The sequence below is a fragment of the Chenopodium album genome, chromosome 26 (genome assembly GCF_948465745.1).
Source record: "Chenopodium album chromosome 26, dcCheAlbu1.1, whole genome shotgun sequence".
Classification (NCBI taxonomy): Eukaryota; Viridiplantae; Streptophyta; class Magnoliopsida; order Caryophyllales; family Amaranthaceae; genus Chenopodium; species Chenopodium album.
In genome coordinates this window covers 8,547,952-8,568,747 of record NC_137859.1, presented here as the reverse complement: position 1 = coordinate 8,568,747, position 20,796 = coordinate 8,547,952, and the positions used below count along the sequence as shown (strand labels likewise).

The window sequence follows — 20,796 nt, the reverse complement described above, 5'->3', positions numbered from 1 at the left end:
AAGTAACAACCCTTCTACTAATAATATTGAGAGCATAATACGAGGTAAATTATTCTTAAATATCTGCGGTAAATTTTACCATAAATTGGTTCTATGGTCTAGTGGTCAGGACATTGGACTCTGAATCCAGTAACCCGAGTTCAAATCTCGGTAGAACCTTATATTTTAAAAGTTGTGCTGTTATTTTTGCATAGCTTTTTGGAGAAATTTTGTGCTTCAAAGTATAGCTGAGCTGATTTAATATTTTTCCTTTCTACTAGAGAATATAATGAAACACATCAAATTGCAGTTTCAAGAAGACTTTTTATTTCCATGGACTATGGCTAAAGATCCTAAATTCCCCACTTTGATCGAATATTAATAATTTGTAAATATAAAATAGGGATGAACAACTATCGAGAATTAATTATGACCAAATCATATCACTCGAAAATGTTCTTGTAGTAATAAATAAATAATAGTTTTTGAAGTAATAATAATACTTGTAAGCTGTAAGCTACAAAGATTTATTTTTTGGTTAGAGCTTGTAATAGGATTTTAGATAATTTAATTTTATATTGTTCTAACAAAACCTAAAAAAAAATTAAACGTTAGACAAATTTGAGCTTGAGTAAATATTGTTGCGATTGGAATAAAACTAACCAATTCTCGACTTGTTAATCATAATCAATGAACATACTTGCACTGTGTGAGGGAATATATACAGCAAAAACTTTCAACCATGGTTGACATTTATGCTTATCTCAAGCTCCCCAATGAAACGCTTGGTCGAAAACTACTAAAGCACTTTTATTACAGAATATATCCATTGCTAAGTTTATCCTTATGATCTTATCTAGCTTGATTGTTACGAGCCTTAGGGCCCTACTCTTCCTTAATTTTAAAGCAACAAGACATTGAGGAACAGTTTGATTACATAAAACACACATTAGACGAAACTATCATAATTTTATCGTAGTGATTGATTTGTATTACAGCATGTAGAACATCCGATTAACAACTGCAATTGTAGCAGCTAAAAGTAGTAACTATGATTTGAACCTTAGATAAACAGATTCTTTGAATACGTTTTCACAAAATCATCTCCAATCAAAAGTTACTTCTGAGCAACCTAGCAAATAATTTTCGGGCACCTAAAGCTAGCATATACTGCAATTTTCAACTATCTTTGCATAGTTCATAGTTGCATGTACATTGCAAGTTTGCAACAAAGGACCTTCCAATGTTCAAAGATAACATCTGCATATTGACTCATTTTTGTTAATTTTGTTGGGTTAACCGTTGAATACTCTTTTGCAAGAGCTGCTTTGATTAGAAACAATTTGCCGTTTTAACAACAATCGAAGAAATACTAGAAGAGCCTGAAGAGACTAACATCAACTTTGATCTCCATGAGATGGAACATTTAAAAATTAAAATAGGGGGCGATACAAAATGCAGATATTAAGGGAATCTTTATTTCAACTACCAAACTCCAGTGAAAATCAATACAACAATACTCTTTACAGCTCTGTGACCAAAAAAAGTATATACACTTTTGAGACATGTTGTGCCTTAAGGATAGGTTAGAATACAAACTCGACCAGCACAAGCAGAACTTGTAATCCATCATTTGGCAATTTTTAGAATATAAGAGTTGGCACAAGAAGTATATCTTCACTACTTTCTTGATGGATAACAAGTTCCCTCTTCTTTAAACTAGATAGCACCAGATTTGTACATTTCACCGCCTGAGATTATCACGAGAAAAGAATGGATGTTGGAGAGCTTCACGAGCTGTGAGCCTCTCCAATGGATCGTATCTAAGCAGACCTTGTAGAAGGTGTATGAAATCACCACCAGAATGATCCACATGCTGCATTACAAGGTTCTGAAACAGAAACAAACATAAATTAACAATATGATAAACACATCACAAGAGAAGAACAGGTCAAAAACATAGTGCCATCATGCAATAATCGACATGTTAATACCTGGAGTCGTAGCAGCTTTGAAACTGCCCTAACACTCTCCCGAGAAGCTGCACCTTCTGGCCAGTCCAATCTACCTCTTCTAACATACTTCTCAGCATGCCGACTGCCAATATAATATGCAAAGTTAAATATTTTTGAGTAAAACACATCACCCACTGTGCCCCACATTACCATTGTACCCCACCCCACATCTACTATATTTGTTCCCCAAAAGGATTGGTACTTACTCTAATCTCTTAAGCATATGCTGTGGCAATGGACCAAGCACCCTTTCCATCATTGCAAGATGTTCCAAATTTTCGTGTGTCTGGAACAAGGCTTCTCCCTATGATTAAAAAAAAGACATACAAGGTCAAGATATTTCATAAAAAAAAAAAAAAAAAGGATCTATAATTAACATCAAGAAGGCAGACTTACAGAACAGAGTTCCACGAGGATACAACCAACACTCCAAACATCACATGGGTAACTCCAACCAAGGCCTACATGTTTCAAAAAGTATCTCAGTAACACAAGTAAAATCACACAGGATTGGGGAAAACATTCAGTACAATGTAAGAAGAACTGTACCAAGAATAACTTCAGGAGCCCTATAATGTCGAGTTGACACTATATAATTCTGATCTGCACGTTCATAGGTAGTGCTACCAAAATCAATGACTTTTATAGCACTTGACTTGGGCACTCTCTTGTAATATGAGCTATCCTTGGGTGATCGAGAAGAACCCTGCATTCAATGTCAAAGATTATTAAGAACCAAGTAGGTGCAAGGACAGCAGATATAACATGTACCAAACATCACATCAAATGCAATACAATAAAAACAGAACCACAAAAGGTTAACCAATGCAACACAAAAGGTGCCGAAACCAGACCTTGTAATCAGGGACCTTAACATAGTCTGGTGAGACTAATAGCACATTCTCAGGCTTCAAATCAGTGTGTATAAGATGAAGGTCATGCATAACTGCAACATTTTCCAAAAAGCTCAATGTCATGAACCAAACAAAACCCAGACATGACAGTTAATGATTTCTTATGATGTCTTCCCCGAGAAGATAACAAATATATAATCTTGGGAAAGGGAAATCAAAGATGTGCCTAAGGAACTAGATGCCCGGAAGATAACAACAAAATCAGTATAACTAAGGGAAGATATATTTTAGTACACACATGCTACACACTCCAACAGTTGTCTTCCAATCTCACGGACATGATCAATGGGAAAGGTGCGGTAATTGTTTTTGCAAAGGAAATCGTATAAGCTTGGTCCAAGCTTCTCAAAGACCTGTTAAGATCATTTCAATTCACCAATGATTTCTTAACCCCAAAACTTATGTGTAATTGGGGAAACCCATTCTAAATCAACTATATACTTACAATACAGATATGGTTACGATAGTCAAACCAGTTCCGTAATTGCACACAACTGCAAGGAACAAAACAATTTAACCACTGCAGTCAAACTTAAAAAGCCTCTGTGACAGTGCCATCAATGGCAGCAAGCACAGAGGTGCAAATGCAAAACAGAAATAGAACTCACCGATTGCCTCCTTTATCATGTTTACCAAGCTGTTGCAAAACATCAATTTCAATCATTGCTGCCTCACGGTACTTTTTAATGCCACGTACAATCTTTATTGCCACCATTTCTTTCTTCTCACGATCCCAGCACTCCAATACCCTACCAAAGGTACCTGAGGCCAAATGTGATTCGCATAAGATTTCGTAACACAAAGAGCACTAACCTTCATAAATAAACCTTTCAATTTATACATACCTTCACCCATTTTGCTGTGGACCTTATCTGAAAAGACATAAAAGAAGCAATCAATACCATGTACCAATATAAATCTGAACCACCCTGCTATACTAGTCTACAAATGCTTTGATTTCCCAATTATAGTGCCTAATGTTTTTAAAGTTGCATCAATATTAGCACCAAGTATGGAATACTCAAAGCCAAATTGAATACGACCTTTAACTTTATTAATTCGTAACTAAATATTAGTGATGAATGACCATCATATCTACTTAGGACAAGCAAACCAGTAACACAAAGTAAAATAACAGTTTTAACAATGGAGAGTGTATTTACAGCGAGAAGTTAAATCATCTCCAAGCTCAAACATGTAATGTCCATCTTTGTCATCTTCCCTCCACGGGGGAGAACCATTTCTTGCCACTCCCTTGCTAAACAGGGAACTAGAATGTTCCGAAAGTGCAGCTGACGGTGCAAAGCTTGAAACATTCCCAATCTCTTGTCCACAAAATATACCTATCGGAGCCTACACACAGCCATTCATCCATGTTTCGCTCAAGTTAACAAAAAAACAAAACCCTATCATCTTTTATTTTCTGGGTATTCTTGTTTCATTACTTTACTTCAAATATTTATCCCATATATCATTTTTCATAACAGTTGAGATTAAATTAAAGAACCAAATTAATATAATAAATCTTAGCTATCACTTTTAAACAGACCCCATCAACAATTTGCAATAAGAAAACATTAATTTGATTAAGATCTCCTCAAGCATGAAATAAAAATCAGAAATTTTACTTTTCTTTCAAGTTCATCAAAGAAAAATAAAACGTTTGCATATAATTTAAATTCAACAAAATCCACCAATCCATGATTTCAAAAGCTACACATCATATGAATTCTTGAAAAAACATGTACCAAAAAACTTCAATTTCATAATTATACCAGAAATTTGCGAATCAAACAAGCATAAAACAACAGATCTGAACAAATATAATTGAATCAATACAATAAACTACCAAGAATGATCCAAATCAAAATCAGATTAAAATCACACATAAAATCAATAAGTTCATACAATTCGAATAAAATTTCACCAGATCTAGCCCAAAGAACAACGAAAACAATAAAATCAAAATCAAAAAAAGAAAAAATCGTATACCTTGGGAGTTTGAGGAGCAACATCCCATCCCAAACGCGGACGCTTTCTGGGACGACGATCCAGGTGAGTTATAGGAAACTCGGTAACTCGTTCAGTTTCCATTGCAAAAAGCTTCGATTTCGATGAGAGAGAAAGTCGATTGAAGAGAGAGAAATAGAGAAATTGAGGAGAGAGAAAGTTGAGAATTGGGGGAAAAATTGAGGTGAGAAAAAACCCTAACCTAACACAGATGAAGATTATAGGGGAATCCGATGAGATTGGTAAGGCGGTTGAGAGACGAAATCGGGGGCGTACACGTGGATGGGTTTATTACTGTTGGATTTAAAAGATTGACTTTTTCTGGATTTTGTGTATTTCACGTTGTGTTGTTGCTTTTATAATTGAGATTAGAAAATTGTGATTAAAGGTGTTATCAACTAGGGTTGGAATTAGGTTCGCATATTCCTAATGTTATTCTAACTCTAGTTAAGGTCATTAATGACTTATGGATTGAAACTTTTTTTTTGGCCCGTTTGAAGCATGGGCTGGGCTAATGGATCTTGTGCTTAAGCGGGTCGTGTCTAAAACGAGTAAGGTATTGTACTAAATTGATGAGATGAGAATAGGTTATATCTACTTCTTCCGTCTTTTTAGTTGCATTATTTTTGTTTCACGGACATTTAGGGCCTGTTCTGTTTACTGAACTTAGCATAACTGAACTGAGTATTTTATAAGAGGAGGAAATTAGGAAATGAAATGAACTTAAGTTGAAGTGAACAGGCTCTTAGACAATTTTGAAGTAGAGAGAAAAAAAAATAAATATGGCTCATGTGGTAGGAGACAGATAGAATGAATTTATTAGTTAAAAAAAAGTGATGCAACTAATTTAAACTTCATTTTTAGGAAAGTGATGCAACTAAAAAAACGGAGGAAGTACAGTCTTATTTCTCCTCTATCTCCATTCTTCTGAACAAACAATGAACTCAAAGGTGTCTATTTGAGTACTTAGGTGAATTCGATAAGATCAGGTGGGTCTATGTCAAAATGAAGTCATGTTAATTACTGTGTCCATAGTTAACTTCTTCTAAGGTATTAAGTGACTCATTTTTCAAGTTGTTTAATTTACAAAGCATTCCACGTGTATGAGATAAATTTAAACTTGATGTAGATAAAGCCACAATGACATCTGAATTCTGATGTAACAATAGTTTATAAGTTCAAGTACAGATCAATAATTCGTAAAAGCCAATTCTGTTAAGGATACTAGGATCCACTTAAATTGAGAGAACAACTTTAACCAACTAAGCTATTCATCGCTTTCATAAGGCTGTTTAAGTTTAATAAGGCTATATTGTGACTAGGGGTGTTCATAAATCAGTCCAGACCGAAAAAATGGACCACACCGGACCAAATTAATCGGTCCAATTCGGTCCGGTCTTCGGGTCTTGAAATTTATTTTTCCGGTCTTCGGTCTGGTCCGGTCTAAAACCGACTGATTTTTTTATTAAAAATATGTGTGAAACCTTAAATAATGGTTAAAATTATTCTTAATAAGCTTAGAAAACTTTAACTTATAAGTTTTTTTGCACTAAACATACAATAAAAGGCGTAAAAATGACATTACAATATAGTTTTTCCAATACTTTTTTTGTATTCTCTTTAACTTTATTAAAAATTTAGTATTCTTTCTAAAAAATACTTAAATCGGTCCAAAGCGGTCCGGTCCGGGTTCGGTCCTAACTTAATCGGTCCGGTCATCGGTTCTTAAAATTTTAATTTTTGGTGTTCGGTACTTCGGTCCAATCCGGGTCGGTCCGGTTGGACCGATAAACAGCCCTAATTGTGACTAATCTAGTAAAGAATTGAACATTATGTTTGTAGTTTATATAATAGTATAAATCAAGTCAAAGTTATGGTTGATACGATTTTTTTTGTTTTTTATTTTTTTGTTTTTTTGTAGTTAGAGACCCACAAAGGCGAGTGATGAGAATCGATCCTAAATTCACCTGAAAATCGGAAATAAAGCTTTAAACACTTGAGCTATCCCTCAATCCCAATTATGGTTGGTTTGTGAATAGTACATAAATAAAACTAAGGCCCTGTTCACTTCAACTTAATTTCAGTTCAGCTCCAATTAGCTTAGTTCAGTTCAGCTCCAATCTGTTCAGTTCAGTTTAGTTCAGCTTCTAATTTCTTTCTCTCATAAAATATTCAGTTCAGCTCAGTTTAGTTCAGTTTAGTTCAGCTCCAATTAATTCAGATCAGCTCCTATCAATTCAATTCAGTTCAGTAAATGTGAACAAACCCTAATACATTTAATCGGATACAACGAGAGGTTGAGAGTATTTTTTTTTTCCTTTGTCTATTGTAATATTTTATTTGATAGAAAAGAAGGAAATAAGATACGCAGACGTCATAAGATTAGGGGTAGGAATTAACGAATTTTATATTGCCTAACTAACACCAATATGGCAGTTTGAGAAATTCCTTATACGTAGGCACTAATACGGGAGTCCCACCTTTAAGGGTGCGATTCCACTAATTTTGCCTAATTCTAATGAAGTGAATGACTTTATAATCTTTATTTATCTATTTCTTTCTTGTTAATTCCCCTCAATCTTCTCTCAAAGTTCTACCAAAGGAAGAAAGAAAAGTTTATTTAGTTAACGAGTATTATTGAGGTAGGATAAGTGGATAACTTAATTGTTGAAATTAAGCTAAACTTATACTCCATAGCGATTATATATGTGCTCATAAATCGAAGGCATCATAGCATGAAGATAAGTTTAAACCGTCCAAAAAATTAAATGAAATTCACGAATACTAAGTAACAACTTTGATAATAAAAATGACATAAATTTGTGGTTGCTATAATGTGAAGTATCAATTTTTTTGACAAGGACAATATATTTGCCTATCCAGATTATGAGTCTCACACATGAGCCCAACACCGCCCAAAAAAAAGGGACAACATTTGCAATTGACGATTAGATGTACAATCAAAGAGATTTTTTGACGTAGAATATTAGTATATCATTGTATGTTATATTTCTAATAAAAAAAAAAAAAAATTTAAAATGCAATATTACACATAATTGTGTTTTTTCTTATATATTAATGGAAATTTAAAGTTAAATTTAGACATTAGATTATAACTTTTCTTGTATAGAGAATCATAAATGGATAAGAAAAGTATTTTATTTTGGGTTTCTAAATCCATATTTTGGTGTGGAGTATAATCAAATCAATTGTCAAGAGAAATAGAGAAGAGACTCTTATGTAAGCTATAATAATTATCCTACGTGAAAAAAAGATGAAAGAAGACTAACATTAACAATATTGGACTTATCCACCTATCATGGTAATCATTGTATACTTGCAACTTTGTAACATACTATGTAGTTGACTTTTTCTAACACGAGCTTGTACTTAGCCTAATAAATTTTTTTAATCGGCTTGATATTAGTACGTACTTGTACTACGTTTAAAATTAATAATCTTAAATAACATATGACACTTACACCAAATGCACACTTCTACTCCTGAGTGTATTGAGAGTCACAAACGGATGTAAATTATATAGACGGCATGAGGATTCATCATTTCATCACACATCTTTAATGCTGATGATAAAATAAGACAAACAGATGGAGTTTGGTTGTTGAGGTCAAAATCGAACAACTAACATAGCAATGAAGAAGAGATAATGTTGTTTGAAGTATCATACGAATTACCCGTTTCATTGTCGGAATTTTTAATGTGACTAAATCAGCAGAGTTCTACACTCTTTCGAGTCAAAATATTGTTTTTAAGGGGGTTGTCCGCTTGTTGGTTCCGAACTTGCGGTCACTTCAGCTCCTAGAGTCATACCATGTTTGATGTATTCACACTTAATTTCCTATCGTATGTGAAACGTGGAGATCGAACACGCAAGAGTTCAACACTAAATGATTCTTGGGTGTCCCAAACGGCCACAATCATAGACTTTCAAGCATAGAATTTATGGCAAATTCTATGAAGAAAATTTGTAGCTTTATTTGGGTGTGCTAAGGTAGACGGCATATGTACCATTAATAAGTCGGTTTGTATGTATGTTATAGCAAAAACTAGCCTATAAATAGCACTATAATACTACGTAATTCAATCAACAAGTCAAGAAGTTGTGTATGTATCTTGATTTTGAGTAACAACACTTCGAGTTTAGTGGTGTATCGTCGAAGTAGCCAACCAGCGTTGTCAATATAGTGTTGTAAAAATGTTAGAGAAAGTACTAAACGAGTCATTTTACATGAATCCCTTCTCGTTTTCTTTCCCTTCTTTGATCTTGTTCCTTTTATTTCTATACAAATGGTTATCTACAACCTCTTCGAAAATTCATAACTTACCTCCATCTCCACCAAAACTACCAATCCTAGGACACCTTCCTAAGCTAGGTGAGCTCCCTCACCGTACTCTCAAATCTTGGTCTGAGCGATATGGTGAGCTTATGTTGATCTACCTAGGGAGCAAACCTACCCTTGTAGTCTCGTCTGCAAGGGTAGCGAAAGAGATCATGAAAACACATGATGCTTCGATATCCAATCGAGGCAAGTTTAGCATAAATGATAAGGTGCTGTATAACAGCAGGGATGTTGCTGCTTCCTCTTATGGAGAGTATTGGAGGCAGATGAAGAGTATATTTGTGCTCCAACTTTTGAGTAATAGAAGAGTTCGGTCTTTTAAGGGTATACGAGAGGAAGAAACCGCTCTGCTGATGGAGAAGATTCAGCAAAGTAATGGATCAGTTGTGAACTTGAGCGCGATGTTTATGGGATTGACGAATGATGTGGTATGCAGGGTTGCATTTGGTAAAAAATATGATACCGAAAATCATCAGCAAGGCGGTGTTGATTTTAAGGTGGTCTTAAAGGAGTTTGTGGAGTTGCTTGGGACTTTTAATATTGGAGATTTTATACCTTGGTTGGCTTGGGTGAATAGATTCAATGGTTTGAATTCAAAAGCAGAGAGAGTTGCAAAAACTTTTGATTTGTTATTGGAAGAGATACTTACAGAGCACACTGATCGACTCAATCGAGCAGGAGATTATAATGATGATGAGAATGGAGTAAAGGATTTTATCGACGTTTTACTTCATGTGCAGAAGGACAATTCAACCGGTTTTCCTCTTGAAAGAGAGAGCATCAAAGCTTTGGTAATGGTAAGTTTTATACTCCCCTAATGTAACAACTTTCGTCTCTTTGATTTACAAGGAAGGTTTTCTTATGGTATGCCTCTTTAATTTCCTTATACTTGCATCACCAAAAGTTTCTTTGTTCTCATCAATCATCAATTAAAATTACAGCTTTCACCAAATATACAAAAAAGGAAGACTATGCAAGAATAATTCTTTATGTTCTAAACTATTGTCTGCAATTCATGCAGGACGCCTTTGCAGCAGGAACAGATACGACATACACGGTGCTAGAATGGGCGATGACAGAGCTCTTAAGGAAACCTAGAATCATGGAACAAGTGCAAAAAGAGGTAAGAGAAATTGGTGGAAGCAAAGACTACATAGCTGACGAAGATTTGGAGAAAATGAAGTACTTGAAAGCAGTGATCAAGGAGACTCTACGGGTGTATCCACCAATTCCGTTATTAGTTCCTCGAGAATCAACCCAAGATGTTAAGATAGATGGTTACGACATTGCTGCCAGGACTCTTGTCTTTGTTAATGCTTGGGCAGTACAGAGAGACCCTGCTACATGGGAAGAGCCAGAGGAGTTTCGTCCTGAAAGGTTTTTGAACTCTTCAACAGAATTAAAACGACAGGACTTCGAGTTGATTCCATTTGGGGGTGGCAGAAGGATGTGCCCAGGAATGACATTTGCGTTAGCTAATAACGAGCTTGTGCTAGCAAACCTCGTGCACAAGTTCGATTGGGCATTGCCTGCTGGAGTCACAGCCGAAACACTTGATATGTCTGAATGTACTGGGCTCACTATACATAGGAAGACTCCTCTTCATGCTGTTGCTACTCCACATGTTTTCTAGTATGAAGAGGGAGTTAGTTTAGTGGATCAGTCTTATTACTTACTACTACAAATATAGCTGCTTTTAAATCACCTTCAGGTTGCAACAGTCGTAGTTATACAGTTGAATGTATAATAGTACTTTGTATATGCATATGTCCAAAGTTTAGAAAACTTAAGGAATCAAATATAAATGTATCTCTAGTTTGATTATGTCATTGTAGTTCTGTATTGTTATCACTTGAAATTTAATAAACAGTAAGCGTATATTTGAGGGTGAAGATGCATTACATGGAAATTCACATGTACTGATGTACATAAGAAATTCCATATTAAATTTTAGACAAATTGATCCTCGTTACCTCAACAAGTTATTCGATCTACACCAAACAGGACGTTAATGTTTCAGGCTAGCTAAAAGAACCTACCGTAAGGTGAGAAAACATGCGGAGAGGCTCACTTCCACAAACAATTATTGATATGAGTGACTTCTAATGTAGTTCAATTCATTGGTTCATAAATTACATGTAGCAAATCAAATTTTGATGACATATTAACAGGAGAGATAGAAGGGGAAGAATTTAAGGTGTTGTAGATTTGGTTGTTCAAGTCAAAATTTGTTGCAGTATCATGGGGGTTGATGACTTTTATGCACCAAAAGTTTCATGTGAATGTTGCAGTATGAAATTTATATTCAATTAACATAGACTGATGACTCATGAGATTGCAATACCATAATCTTCTCATTCTGTCTCCTCAATCCCATACATTGATACATGATAAAATATGGTTTAGCTTTGAGCCATTGACCGAAACAATTTTATTTTTTTATACTCCCTTGGTCCCACTATTTGACCCGAAAAGATCTCACAAAAATGATCATTTAGGACAATTTTAATGGAATGGATGGAGTACTTACGGAAACAAGCCTTTATTTGTATAGCATTAAATGTTAATACTTTGTGATACAATCCAAGAATTATGGTTTTCCTCAATAACCCTCTAAGCATGGTCATATGTGTATCTTTGGGCTACATGGATTGGATTGAAGATATTCAATATCAGATTATTGCAATATCCAATATTCATAAACAGTAAAACAGTTTTGAATAAGGACATCTTCACAAACCTCACCATACTATCATGAGCTTATGTTGATCTATTTGAGGAACAAACCTACATTTCAGTGAAAAAAATTACTAGTATTTGGTTGGCCACAAGATGAAATTCGTAAAGGCTAAATAACAATTTCCCCAATTTCGCGCATGCTAAACCAAAAAACTCATCAAACCTAAATTTCCTACTAGGAATTTAATACTTCTCATGGATTTAGATAACCAAACACTTTACAGCATCTTCTGCAAAGGCAGCAAAAGAGGTCATAAAAACACACGATGTTCTAATCTCCAACAGAGGTACATTTAGCACAAGGAACAAACTATTGCTTTAAAATAGATATAGGACAAACTCCAACAGACGTACGTTTACCACAAGGACCGTACTGCTTCCTTTAACGCAGAATATTGGAAATACATGAAGTGCATATTTGGTATGAATCTGATAGGAGAGGAATTAGAAAGAAAAAAATAAAATGAGGAAAGGGTAATGTTAACTTGTTAAGTGTTGTTTGGTATGCCTAAGGAAAGGAATCCCTAGTATAAAGTAAGGATTGAAAAGGGAAACAATTTTGTTACCATAGGATTGAGGGGTAGCAAATTGGTGGTAATGATTATCCTACCTCTAATACGATACAGAACACTTCGTGATGGGAACGGTTAAGTGATTCTATTTCCACCCCTTAGAAACACTATACCAAACATGCTCGAAGAGTTCTGTGCTTCAGCTTTTGAGTAGTATAGTAGAAGATCAAGTTCGATTGGGTAGCTCATAGAGAGCTTTTGTTAGCAAGCATTGTGCACAACTTCAATTGAGCATTTGAGCGTTGTCTGCTGGAGTCAAAGCTGAAATGTTAGACATGTCTGAACGCACTGATCTCACTATACATAAGAACAATCCTCTAAAACAGGGAGTTAGCTTTGACTAATTGATCACTTGTGACCTCCTACTACTCAATAGTTACACTTAACTAGCTTCAACGTGTGTAAATTGTGAACAAAACTAACATGCCTGTTGTAAAGCAGCACAACAAGACAATTGGGTTAGATGAAACTTTTATTAGGGGGTGGAGGGAGTAATGCTTATTCAGAAGGTATTGACGAGTGAAGGCGAAATTTTAGGGAAATTTAACATATACTTGAGGGTGAAGATATTTTACTACGAACATTCAAATAGACAATCCATACAAAATTAGAAACAAACTAAATTTTTGTTACCTCAATTTATTATTATGTACCAAACTGTACATAACAAGCTGTATAAGCCTTTCTGAGTCATTGTGTCTTGATAGAACAGCTTAAACGCTATGCAGAAGAGATAGATCGGTGAATGTCAACGTCGCCAAAGATGGGACCTGAGCAAACAGAGCAGCAGGAAATAAGTCAGGCTAAGAACGAAAACCGTATAGAGAGATTGTACAAGGACACATATCAAACAGAGGAGAGGCTACAATGCAATGGCAATAGCAACTTTCCTTTATCATCAAAAACTACACAATATGACATAACACAACAATACAAATAGTGACCACAAAGATGTTGTCGTCAAGATGTCAATGCCGACAACATTTTTTGCTGAGAACATGTACAAATAACAAGATTTACATAATAATACACCGCAATAACCAAAAGTTGTGGCTACAATCAGCTTACATGATATAAGTCATATAACTACCACTAAATAAGAAAAAGATTTGAAATCTACTACTGTCTATGTTTTAGAATAATAATCGGACATACTTGTATACACACAAGTTTGACCATTAATAAATGTACAAATATGCTAATAAAAATTAGTGTACCACGGAGTATGATTTTATGACTATATAATAATTTTGATTTAGTAATACAGTCAAACTATGCTAATTATTCTGAAACGGAGAGCGCAACTTGTATCCAAAAAGCTGGGTAGAATTAGGTTTTATAGAGTGCTGTCAATTTAAACATGTGACAAAATTACATAGTTTGCTAACAATTATGTAGAGCATGCAACAGGATACCAAATTGATATTTTCCATCTTTATCTATTTATGGCTACTTAAGACCAAGTATATCCTTAAGAAAACATCACACAGAAAAAAAAAAAAAAAAAATTGCCCTTCAGAAAATGAGGAATATATGCAGTGCTCAAGAAATGGTAAAGAAAATGTTGAGCTCAATTTACATGCATCCCATCTCATTCTTTCTCTCTTCTCTCTTGTTCTTATTCTTCCTATACAAATGTCTCTCAACCTTCTTTTCAAAAACTAAAAACTTACCTCCATCTCCGCCAAGATTGCCGATTCTAGGACATCTTCACAAGCTAGGCATGCTCCCTCACCGCTCTCTGCAATCCTTGTCTGAGCGATATGGTGAACTTATGATGATCTATTTGGGGAGCAAACCTACACTTGTAGTCTCGTCTGCAAGGGTAGCGAAAGAGATCATGAAAACACATGATGCTGCAGTCTCTAGCAGAATTAAGTCAAGCACATATGAAAAGCTGCTTTACAATTGCAAAGATGTAGCTTCTGCCCCTTATGGAGAACATTGGAGGCAGAAGAAGAGTATTTTCGTGCTTCACCTTTTGAGCAGCAGAAGAGTTCGGTCTTTCAGGGGTGTCAGAGAGGAAGAAGTAGCTTTGTTAATGGAAAAAATTCAGCAAAAAAATGGTTCAGTTATGAATTTGAGCGACATGTTAGAGTTGTTCACCAATGATGTGATATGCAGGGTTGCGTTTGGAGGAAAATACAGTGGAAATAAGGAAAATGGTGTTGATTTTAAGGTGGTCTTAAAAGAGCTTGAGGAGCTGTTAGGGATATTCAATGTTGGGGATTTCATACCCTGGTTGTCTTGGGTGAATAGACTTAATGGTGTAGATGAAAGATTGAAGAAAGCTGCAAAAGGCTTTGATATGATACTGGAAGAGATACTTACAGAGCACGAGCACTCTGATCGACTTAATCGAGCAGGAACTTTTGGTGATGGTGGTAAGAATGAGAACCAAGGTATGGATTTTGTAGATGTTTTACTTGAAATTCAGAAGGAAAATTCAGCTGGTTTTCCTCTTGAAAGAGATAGCATCAAAGCTATGATACTGGTAAGTACATTTGACCCTCTACTAGAGTGTCTTCTTTCATACGAACAAAAAACAGACAATAAGTGAACAAGATTATGGTAGTCTTGAGGTTCTAAGATGTTGTCACCAAATTGTTTCATGTAGGATGCATTTGCAGCAGGAACTGATACGTCTTACGCTGCGCTAGAATGGACAATGGCAGAGATCTTAAGTGATCCCAGGGTACAAGATGAACTGCAAAAGGAGGTAAGAGGAATTGCAGGAGACAAAGATCACATAATCGAAGATGACCTAGAGAAGATGATTTACTTGAAAGCGGTGATCAAAGAGGCTCTACGATTGCATCCACCTGTTCCGGTACTAGTGCCTCGTGAATCAACCGAGGATATCAAAATCGATGGTTATGACATTGCTGCTAGGACTCTTGTTTTTGTTAATGCTTGGGCAATCCAGAGAGACCCTCTTACGTGGAAAGATCCTGAGGAGTTCTGTCCTGAGAGGTTCTTGAATTCTTCTCTAGACTACAAAGGCCAAGATTTCGAGCTGCTTCCATTTGGAGGGGGTAGAAGGATTTGTCCAGGAATATCATTCGCAGTAACTAATATTGAGCTCGTGTTAGCAAACCTTATTCATAAGTTCAACTGGACGTTGCCTGCAGGAGGCAATGGCAAAATGTTTGACATGTCTGAAGGCCCTGGTCTCACTACACACAAGAAAACTCCTCTTCTTGCTGTTGCTACTCCACACCTTTACCAATAGACAGCCCATATGCAACAGTCAGTTAACTGGCTTAAAAAAAAAATATTTAGCAGCTTTTCATATCATCTGTAACAATTAACAAATTGTAAACTAGACAAACCATATACTCCCTCCGCCCACAGTTATGTGCAATGGAATATTTTATATCTCAAAAATAATACCCCTTTGTTGCACATAATTGTGGGCGGAGGGAGTAAATCTTATGTCCCCTGCAGGTTCTCCTTACACTAAATCAGTCTATTAACATTCTCCAATTTCTCTAATTGTAAAGACGTCATCACGTCAAGCTACAAGCAAGACAACTTTTCCTTACAACACCCTGAGTGCCTAGTAGAAATACGAAGACACTATGTAACATGCTAAATTTTAACAATGTATTACAGTTGCTAAAGATGGGGCACGAACGTAAACAGAGAAGAGAAGCAAGAATAGGGTGAGTATTGATGTGTTCATTTTATATATATATTTATCCCCGTCCCTTGGTCGTAATTAGTAGTGTTTTTGGCTCCTACGAGCCACTTTTATTACTAATTTGTGTTTTCCAGTGCTTTGGTAGTTTTGCTTGAGTTTTGTAGGAATTTGCGTACTTGGAGCATTTTCCCGGGTTTTCCGAGGAGCATCTACAAGTATTGGAAGACCGCGACCCAGTTCGATAGCCCAAGACCGATTGGAGGGATCAAATCGGTGATTAAAGGCTCGAGTATGAAGATCCAAGGAGGAAACTCGGATTGGGCCGAGGAAAAGAGGCCCAATCGAGGTTTTGGTGGCCCAAGAGAAGCGGCCCGGACCAGGTTCTCCGCCCAAAGGCGCGCCCGGCCGGGCGGGGCGGAGCAACATCTTGAAGGGTCCCGCGCCCGGAGCACGCGCCCGACCGGGCGCGAGAAGATATCTGAGGCAAAGGAGGTGGGCCCGGTCGGGCGAGCCACTGCCCGACCGGGCGCGAGAAGGCATTTGAGGAAGAAAAAGGCGGGCCCGGTCGGGCGGCCCCTTGCCCGACCGGGCGCGTGTAGTTTTAGGTGTTTAGTGTTTTCCGTTCAGTTTTGTTTTAGCGAATAATTCTTGCTTAGTATTAATGTAATTTTATTAGGCAAGATTAGGACTTCTTCATAATTCTCTTACTCTAGTTTTTATTCTCTTCCTTCTCTCTACTCAACTTTCTCTCTCTAGACTTTTATTTTCTTTCTTGTTCCTCAACTCTATTGCAATTCCGCCGTCTTGGTACGATTTCTCTCTTAATTAATCTCAGTATTTTATTCATTCTATTTTTCTTTCATGTCTTGTTTAATTATTATGTTTTGCTTAGGTTTAATTATGTCTGAGTAGTCTTCCTTCTAGGGTTTATGGGGATCTAATAAATAATATGAAGGGGGTAATTCTATGATTGTTGATTATTAATGCTTAATTGATTTCCTATTGATTGTTTTAATGCTATGCAATTAGATTTGGCCAAGTTTAATTGTATGAGCTTAGCAACATTGATTCGAGATTCGAGAGATGAGAATTGATGTTTAGGCTTAGTTTCAATAAGCAGATTAATTTATAAATGGTTAGGTCGAGATTCGAGAGATGAGATTTAATACCGGTAAATTAATTCTGTGATTGTAATACGTAGCGAAAGCCCTTTATGATCTGATTAATTAATGCATTGATGATTGATTATTGTGTTTTACCCTGGAATATTGTTTATTAGTGAACCTATGCCCTAGGCTTTATTATTATTGATTTCTTCCTTAATTATTCTCTTTACTCATAATCTTCGTAGTATAATTTATAATCACAACAAATATTTGTTACTTTAATAATTTAGACTATATTAATTAATTAGAAGTAGAAAGACTAGTTTCCCTGTGGATTCGACCCTACTTCCCTATCTGCATAAGCTAGTGGACTTAGGTAATTATTTTTGATTAGGTGATATGACTTTAGCCTGTCAAGTATTGCTCATTTACTCACACTAGTCACTACTTGAGATCTTATATGAGATAAACTTGCTAGTAACATCAACATATGCTAGCTTCATGTTAGAAGATGTTACTAGCTCCAAATTTAACAAGTACCGTAATTGCAATTATAAAAAAGATGATAGAAGTATTATAAATTGAGTACACTAGGCTAACATGGACACTTAACAATTAGAGGAGTTAGTTTTCTGAATTTCAATTACAACTCTCCAAACCTTCAATTCTAAAAATCTCTACAGACTTTATTTTACCTCTAATTACAGCCTTGCTAAATACAAATTACCAAAAAAAAAATTCCCCACAATTTACACTTCAAAAAAAAAAAAAAAACCTCCTAAGATAGTTTTTTTTTTTTTTTTTCCCTGTAAAAGTTATTTGATATAATTAATTATAAAGAGTCATTTTTTTTTTTGCAAATTAGAATATACACTCGGTTACATGCAATTCTAAATGCAACTGGGAATGTTTTGGTAATTTAATGTGATAAAAGCATATACGTAGAGAACAAATGCACATAACATTATTATAATAAAAGCTACAAATATTAATACAAAACAACAATTGTAATAATTACAAGCACATAGGACAATTGAAATCGAATAAAGACATAAAGAGCATAAACTTCTTTATAAAAACCCTTTACATTCAAAAAACGAGTTAACATCACAACCAGACCCTTTATTACATTTTTCACTCTTTGGAAATAGGAAGTATAAATTTTGAAAATTTTGATCCAACATAAAATAAATATTTTTTTTTGAGAAACTATAAAATAAAAATAACATAAATGAAACTAAAATTTGATAAATCAAAAAAATGTTGATAATACTAGTTAATACGGAGTACCAATATTAAAGTAATATAATTAATTACTTGGTAAAAATATGTCAAATATGAACTATACAATCATTTAAAAAAAAAAAAAAAAAAAAAAAAACCATTATGGCAGTCATATTTCAAACGACTGTTGTAAAATATTTCAATATAATGTAGACGATTAGGGCCTGTTCTCATTGACTGGACTGGACAAAATTGAGATGAGCTGAATTGAGCTGAGCTCAACTGAAATGAAATGAATATTTTATAAGAGAAGGAAATTAAGAGCTGAGCTGAGGTGAATTGAATTTCAACATAAGAGAACAGGGCCTTAGTTGGTTACACACAAGACGCACAAATCTAAATGCTATCTCTTAAAAAATTTAAGATAACTATATAAAAAAATCTCATATATTGTAGCTATCCACATCTTCACCAAAGAACACAAAATAAATTTGATAATCTCTAGTGTTTATGGATCAACTAGATAGCAAATTTGGCATAACCATTGAAAGTGACAAAAATGTAAGGACGTGTGATCCACGCATTAAGGCGGCCAATATATTACAGTACTTCGTAGAGCACTACTCGTGGTATAATTTTATACCACGGTGTAAAAATTCATCAAAAACTTACAAATTTTTACTACAATGGTGGTGTAAAACTATACCATATGATGGTATATACCATCCCATGGTAAAAAAATGCATTGGTCCCTGTGTAACATGAACCAACGTGGCCTGGTTATCATGTACCTTTTTTTTTTTCAATTGCATTTTAAGAAATAATTATATAGTAAATAATTATGAAAAAATTACCATTGTTCATAATTTTTCAAGACCTACACATAGACACCCATATTGATATAGTTTTATATATTTTTTCAAATTCGTTTTTTGCTACCTAAATTACTTATTTTATTTAATTAACTTTACAAACATTAATTAATTATTTCCAATAATAAAATAAATTATAATTATAATTAAATTAATTGTATAATTAATACATATAGGAGAGAGAAAGAGTGGTGGTAAACTTTTTTTATACCATGGATAAGATGATTTTCGGAGAAAGTATATTGTATTATGGTATAGATGATGTGGAGGAGTGAGAAAGTGGTAGAGAGAGGGGTGGTATAAATTTTTATACCATGAGTGATGATGGTCGTACAAAAGGCAGTCAAAGGTATTACCAGTTGAACATAAAAAAATTTAGACAACGACTTTAAGGCTTAAGCCAATGAAATAATTTAAACTGTATATTTCGTTTTTTTTACTCCCTCCGTGTTTTTTTAAGTGTTATAGTTTGACCGGCACATAGTTTTAGGCAATTTAATTGACTTAAATAAAATAAGAGGTAAGTGGGGTAGTTGGAGTATTAAAAAATTGTAAAAGAAAGATAGTGGGGTTAATAGTTTATTGAAAAGTAATAAATGTGAGAGGAAATATATAATAAAAAAATAGTATTGGGTTTGGGTAGGGACCTTGAGATGAGAGAGATATAATACTACCTCCGTTACATGTTATGTGCAACGATTTGACATAAAGCAGAGAGGGAAAATGTCTAATCGACTAATCATTGCACATAACCTGTAACGGAGGTAGTATTTCAATGTAGTTTTTTGCCAAAAAAGGAAGTGTAACACTTAAAAAAACACGGAGGGAGTAAATAACAACGTTGGACTTTTAGATACTCCATCCTTTAATATCTTAAGCAACATACTCCCTCCGTCAATTTTATTCTTTAAACATTGAATTTTACAATCTTCAATGCACATCTTTAACCACCAATCTAGCTATTCAATAAAATACAAGTAACAATTCTAAAAATTTAATATGATAAGAATAATTTTTTAGCTAAATTTAACCAGATTTTACATCATATGATTTTCATGTTTATTATAATGAGCTTTATGATTTTATGGTCAAAATTTATAAAGATTGACCACAAAAGTTAAGGCGTAAACAATGAAAAGTAACGGAGGGAGTAGTGACTATTTTTTTTTTTTAATAATTTTTTCGACAACAATGGGTTTGTCTAACTACAAACCTCAAAATTGTATGAAGACAAACCTGTTATTGTTATTGCCCTAATATGCCAAAATTTAGTGACGTAGGGATCGGAAGCCATGCAAGGTAACCTTAATGGCCACTTAAATTAAATAATCGAGATAGCTAGCCATCAAACACACAAATTA

At 34.8% G+C, this 20,796-nt stretch overlaps 3 protein-coding genes and 1 non-coding gene across 5 annotated transcripts; 3 read left to right on the top strand and 1 right to left on the bottom strand.

Annotated features, from left to right (window-relative positions):
- The first annotated feature begins 87 nt into the window (after nt 1–87).
- Nucleotides 88–159, top strand: TRNAQ-CUG (transfer RNA glutamine (anticodon CUG)). The gene has a single exon. It is a non-coding gene; the product is annotated as a tRNA-Gln (tRNA).
- Nucleotides 160–1,435: 1,276 nt separating this feature from the next.
- LOC145618611 (serine/threonine-protein kinase AFC2-like) lies at nt 1,436–5,112 on the bottom strand. Of its 2 annotated transcripts, XM_081673386.1 has the most exons (12): nt 4,901–5,112; nt 4,072–4,261; nt 3,754–3,780; nt 3,517–3,670; nt 3,354–3,402; nt 3,147–3,261; nt 2,849–2,940; nt 2,544–2,700; nt 2,391–2,455; nt 2,201–2,298; nt 1,974–2,076; nt 1,436–1,870 (listed from the first exon to the last, which is right to left on the bottom strand). In XM_081673386.1, exons 1-12 carry the CDS (start codon nt 5,000–5,002, stop codon nt 1,724–1,726), a joined length of 1,299 nt encoding a protein of 432 aa, XP_081529512.1. In that variant the 5' UTR covers nt 5,003–5,112; the 3' UTR covers nt 1,436–1,723. The 2 variants fall into 2 exon arrangements, with proteins under 2 accessions (XP_081529512.1, XP_081529513.1); XM_081673387.1 differs by lacking the exon at nt 4,072–4,261 and having other exon boundaries at nt 4,901–5,095.
- A 3,947-nt stretch (nt 5,113–9,059) lies between these two features.
- LOC145616434 (cytochrome P450 736A117-like) lies at nt 9,060–12,426 on the top strand. Its single transcript, XM_081671147.1, has 2 exons — nt 9,060–10,076; nt 10,301–12,426. Exons 1-2 carry the CDS (start codon nt 9,135–9,137, stop codon nt 10,910–10,912), a joined length of 1,554 nt encoding a protein of 517 aa, XP_081527273.1. The 5' UTR covers nt 9,060–9,134; the 3' UTR covers nt 10,913–12,426.
- Nucleotides 12,427–14,057: 1,631 nt separating this feature from the next.
- Nucleotides 14,058–17,084, top strand: LOC145616432 (cytochrome P450 736A117-like). Its single transcript, XM_081671146.1, has 2 exons — nt 14,058–15,084; nt 15,208–17,084. Exons 1-2 carry the CDS (start codon nt 14,113–14,115, stop codon nt 15,820–15,822), a joined length of 1,587 nt encoding a protein of 528 aa, XP_081527272.1. The 5' UTR covers nt 14,058–14,112; the 3' UTR covers nt 15,823–17,084.
- Nucleotides 17,085–20,796: the final 3,712 nt, after the last annotated feature.

What these genes read in the sequence shown, in the direction of transcription:
- LOC145618611 (XM_081673386.1), bottom strand. Translation starts at nt 5,002, where the DNA reads ATGGAAACTGAACGAGTTACCGAGTTTCCTATAACTCACCTGGATCGT. An exon ending in CATGATAAAGGAGGCAATCG is followed by an intron (nt 3,403 to 3,516) that starts GTGAGTTCTATT and finishes TGTTCCTTGCAG; the next exon opens with TTGTGTGCAATTACGGAACT. An exon ending in TCCTCGTGGAACTCTGTTCT is followed by an intron (nt 2,299 to 2,390) that starts GTAAGTCTGCCT and finishes TTTTAATCATAG; the next exon opens with GGAGAAGCCTTGTTCCAGAC.
- LOC145616434 (XM_081671147.1), top strand. Translation starts at nt 9,135, where the DNA reads ATGTTAGAGAAAGTACTAAACGAGTCATTTTACATGAATCCCTTCTCG. An exon ending in GCATCAAAGCTTTGGTAATG is followed by an intron (nt 10,077 to 10,300) that starts GTAAGTTTTATA and finishes CAATTCATGCAG; the next exon opens with GACGCCTTTGCAGCAGGAAC.
- LOC145616432 (XM_081671146.1), top strand. Translation starts at nt 14,113, where the DNA reads ATGAGGAATATATGCAGTGCTCAAGAAATGGTAAAGAAAATGTTGAGC. An exon ending in GCATCAAAGCTATGATACTG is followed by an intron (nt 15,085 to 15,207) that starts GTAAGTACATTT and finishes TGTTTCATGTAG; the next exon opens with GATGCATTTGCAGCAGGAAC.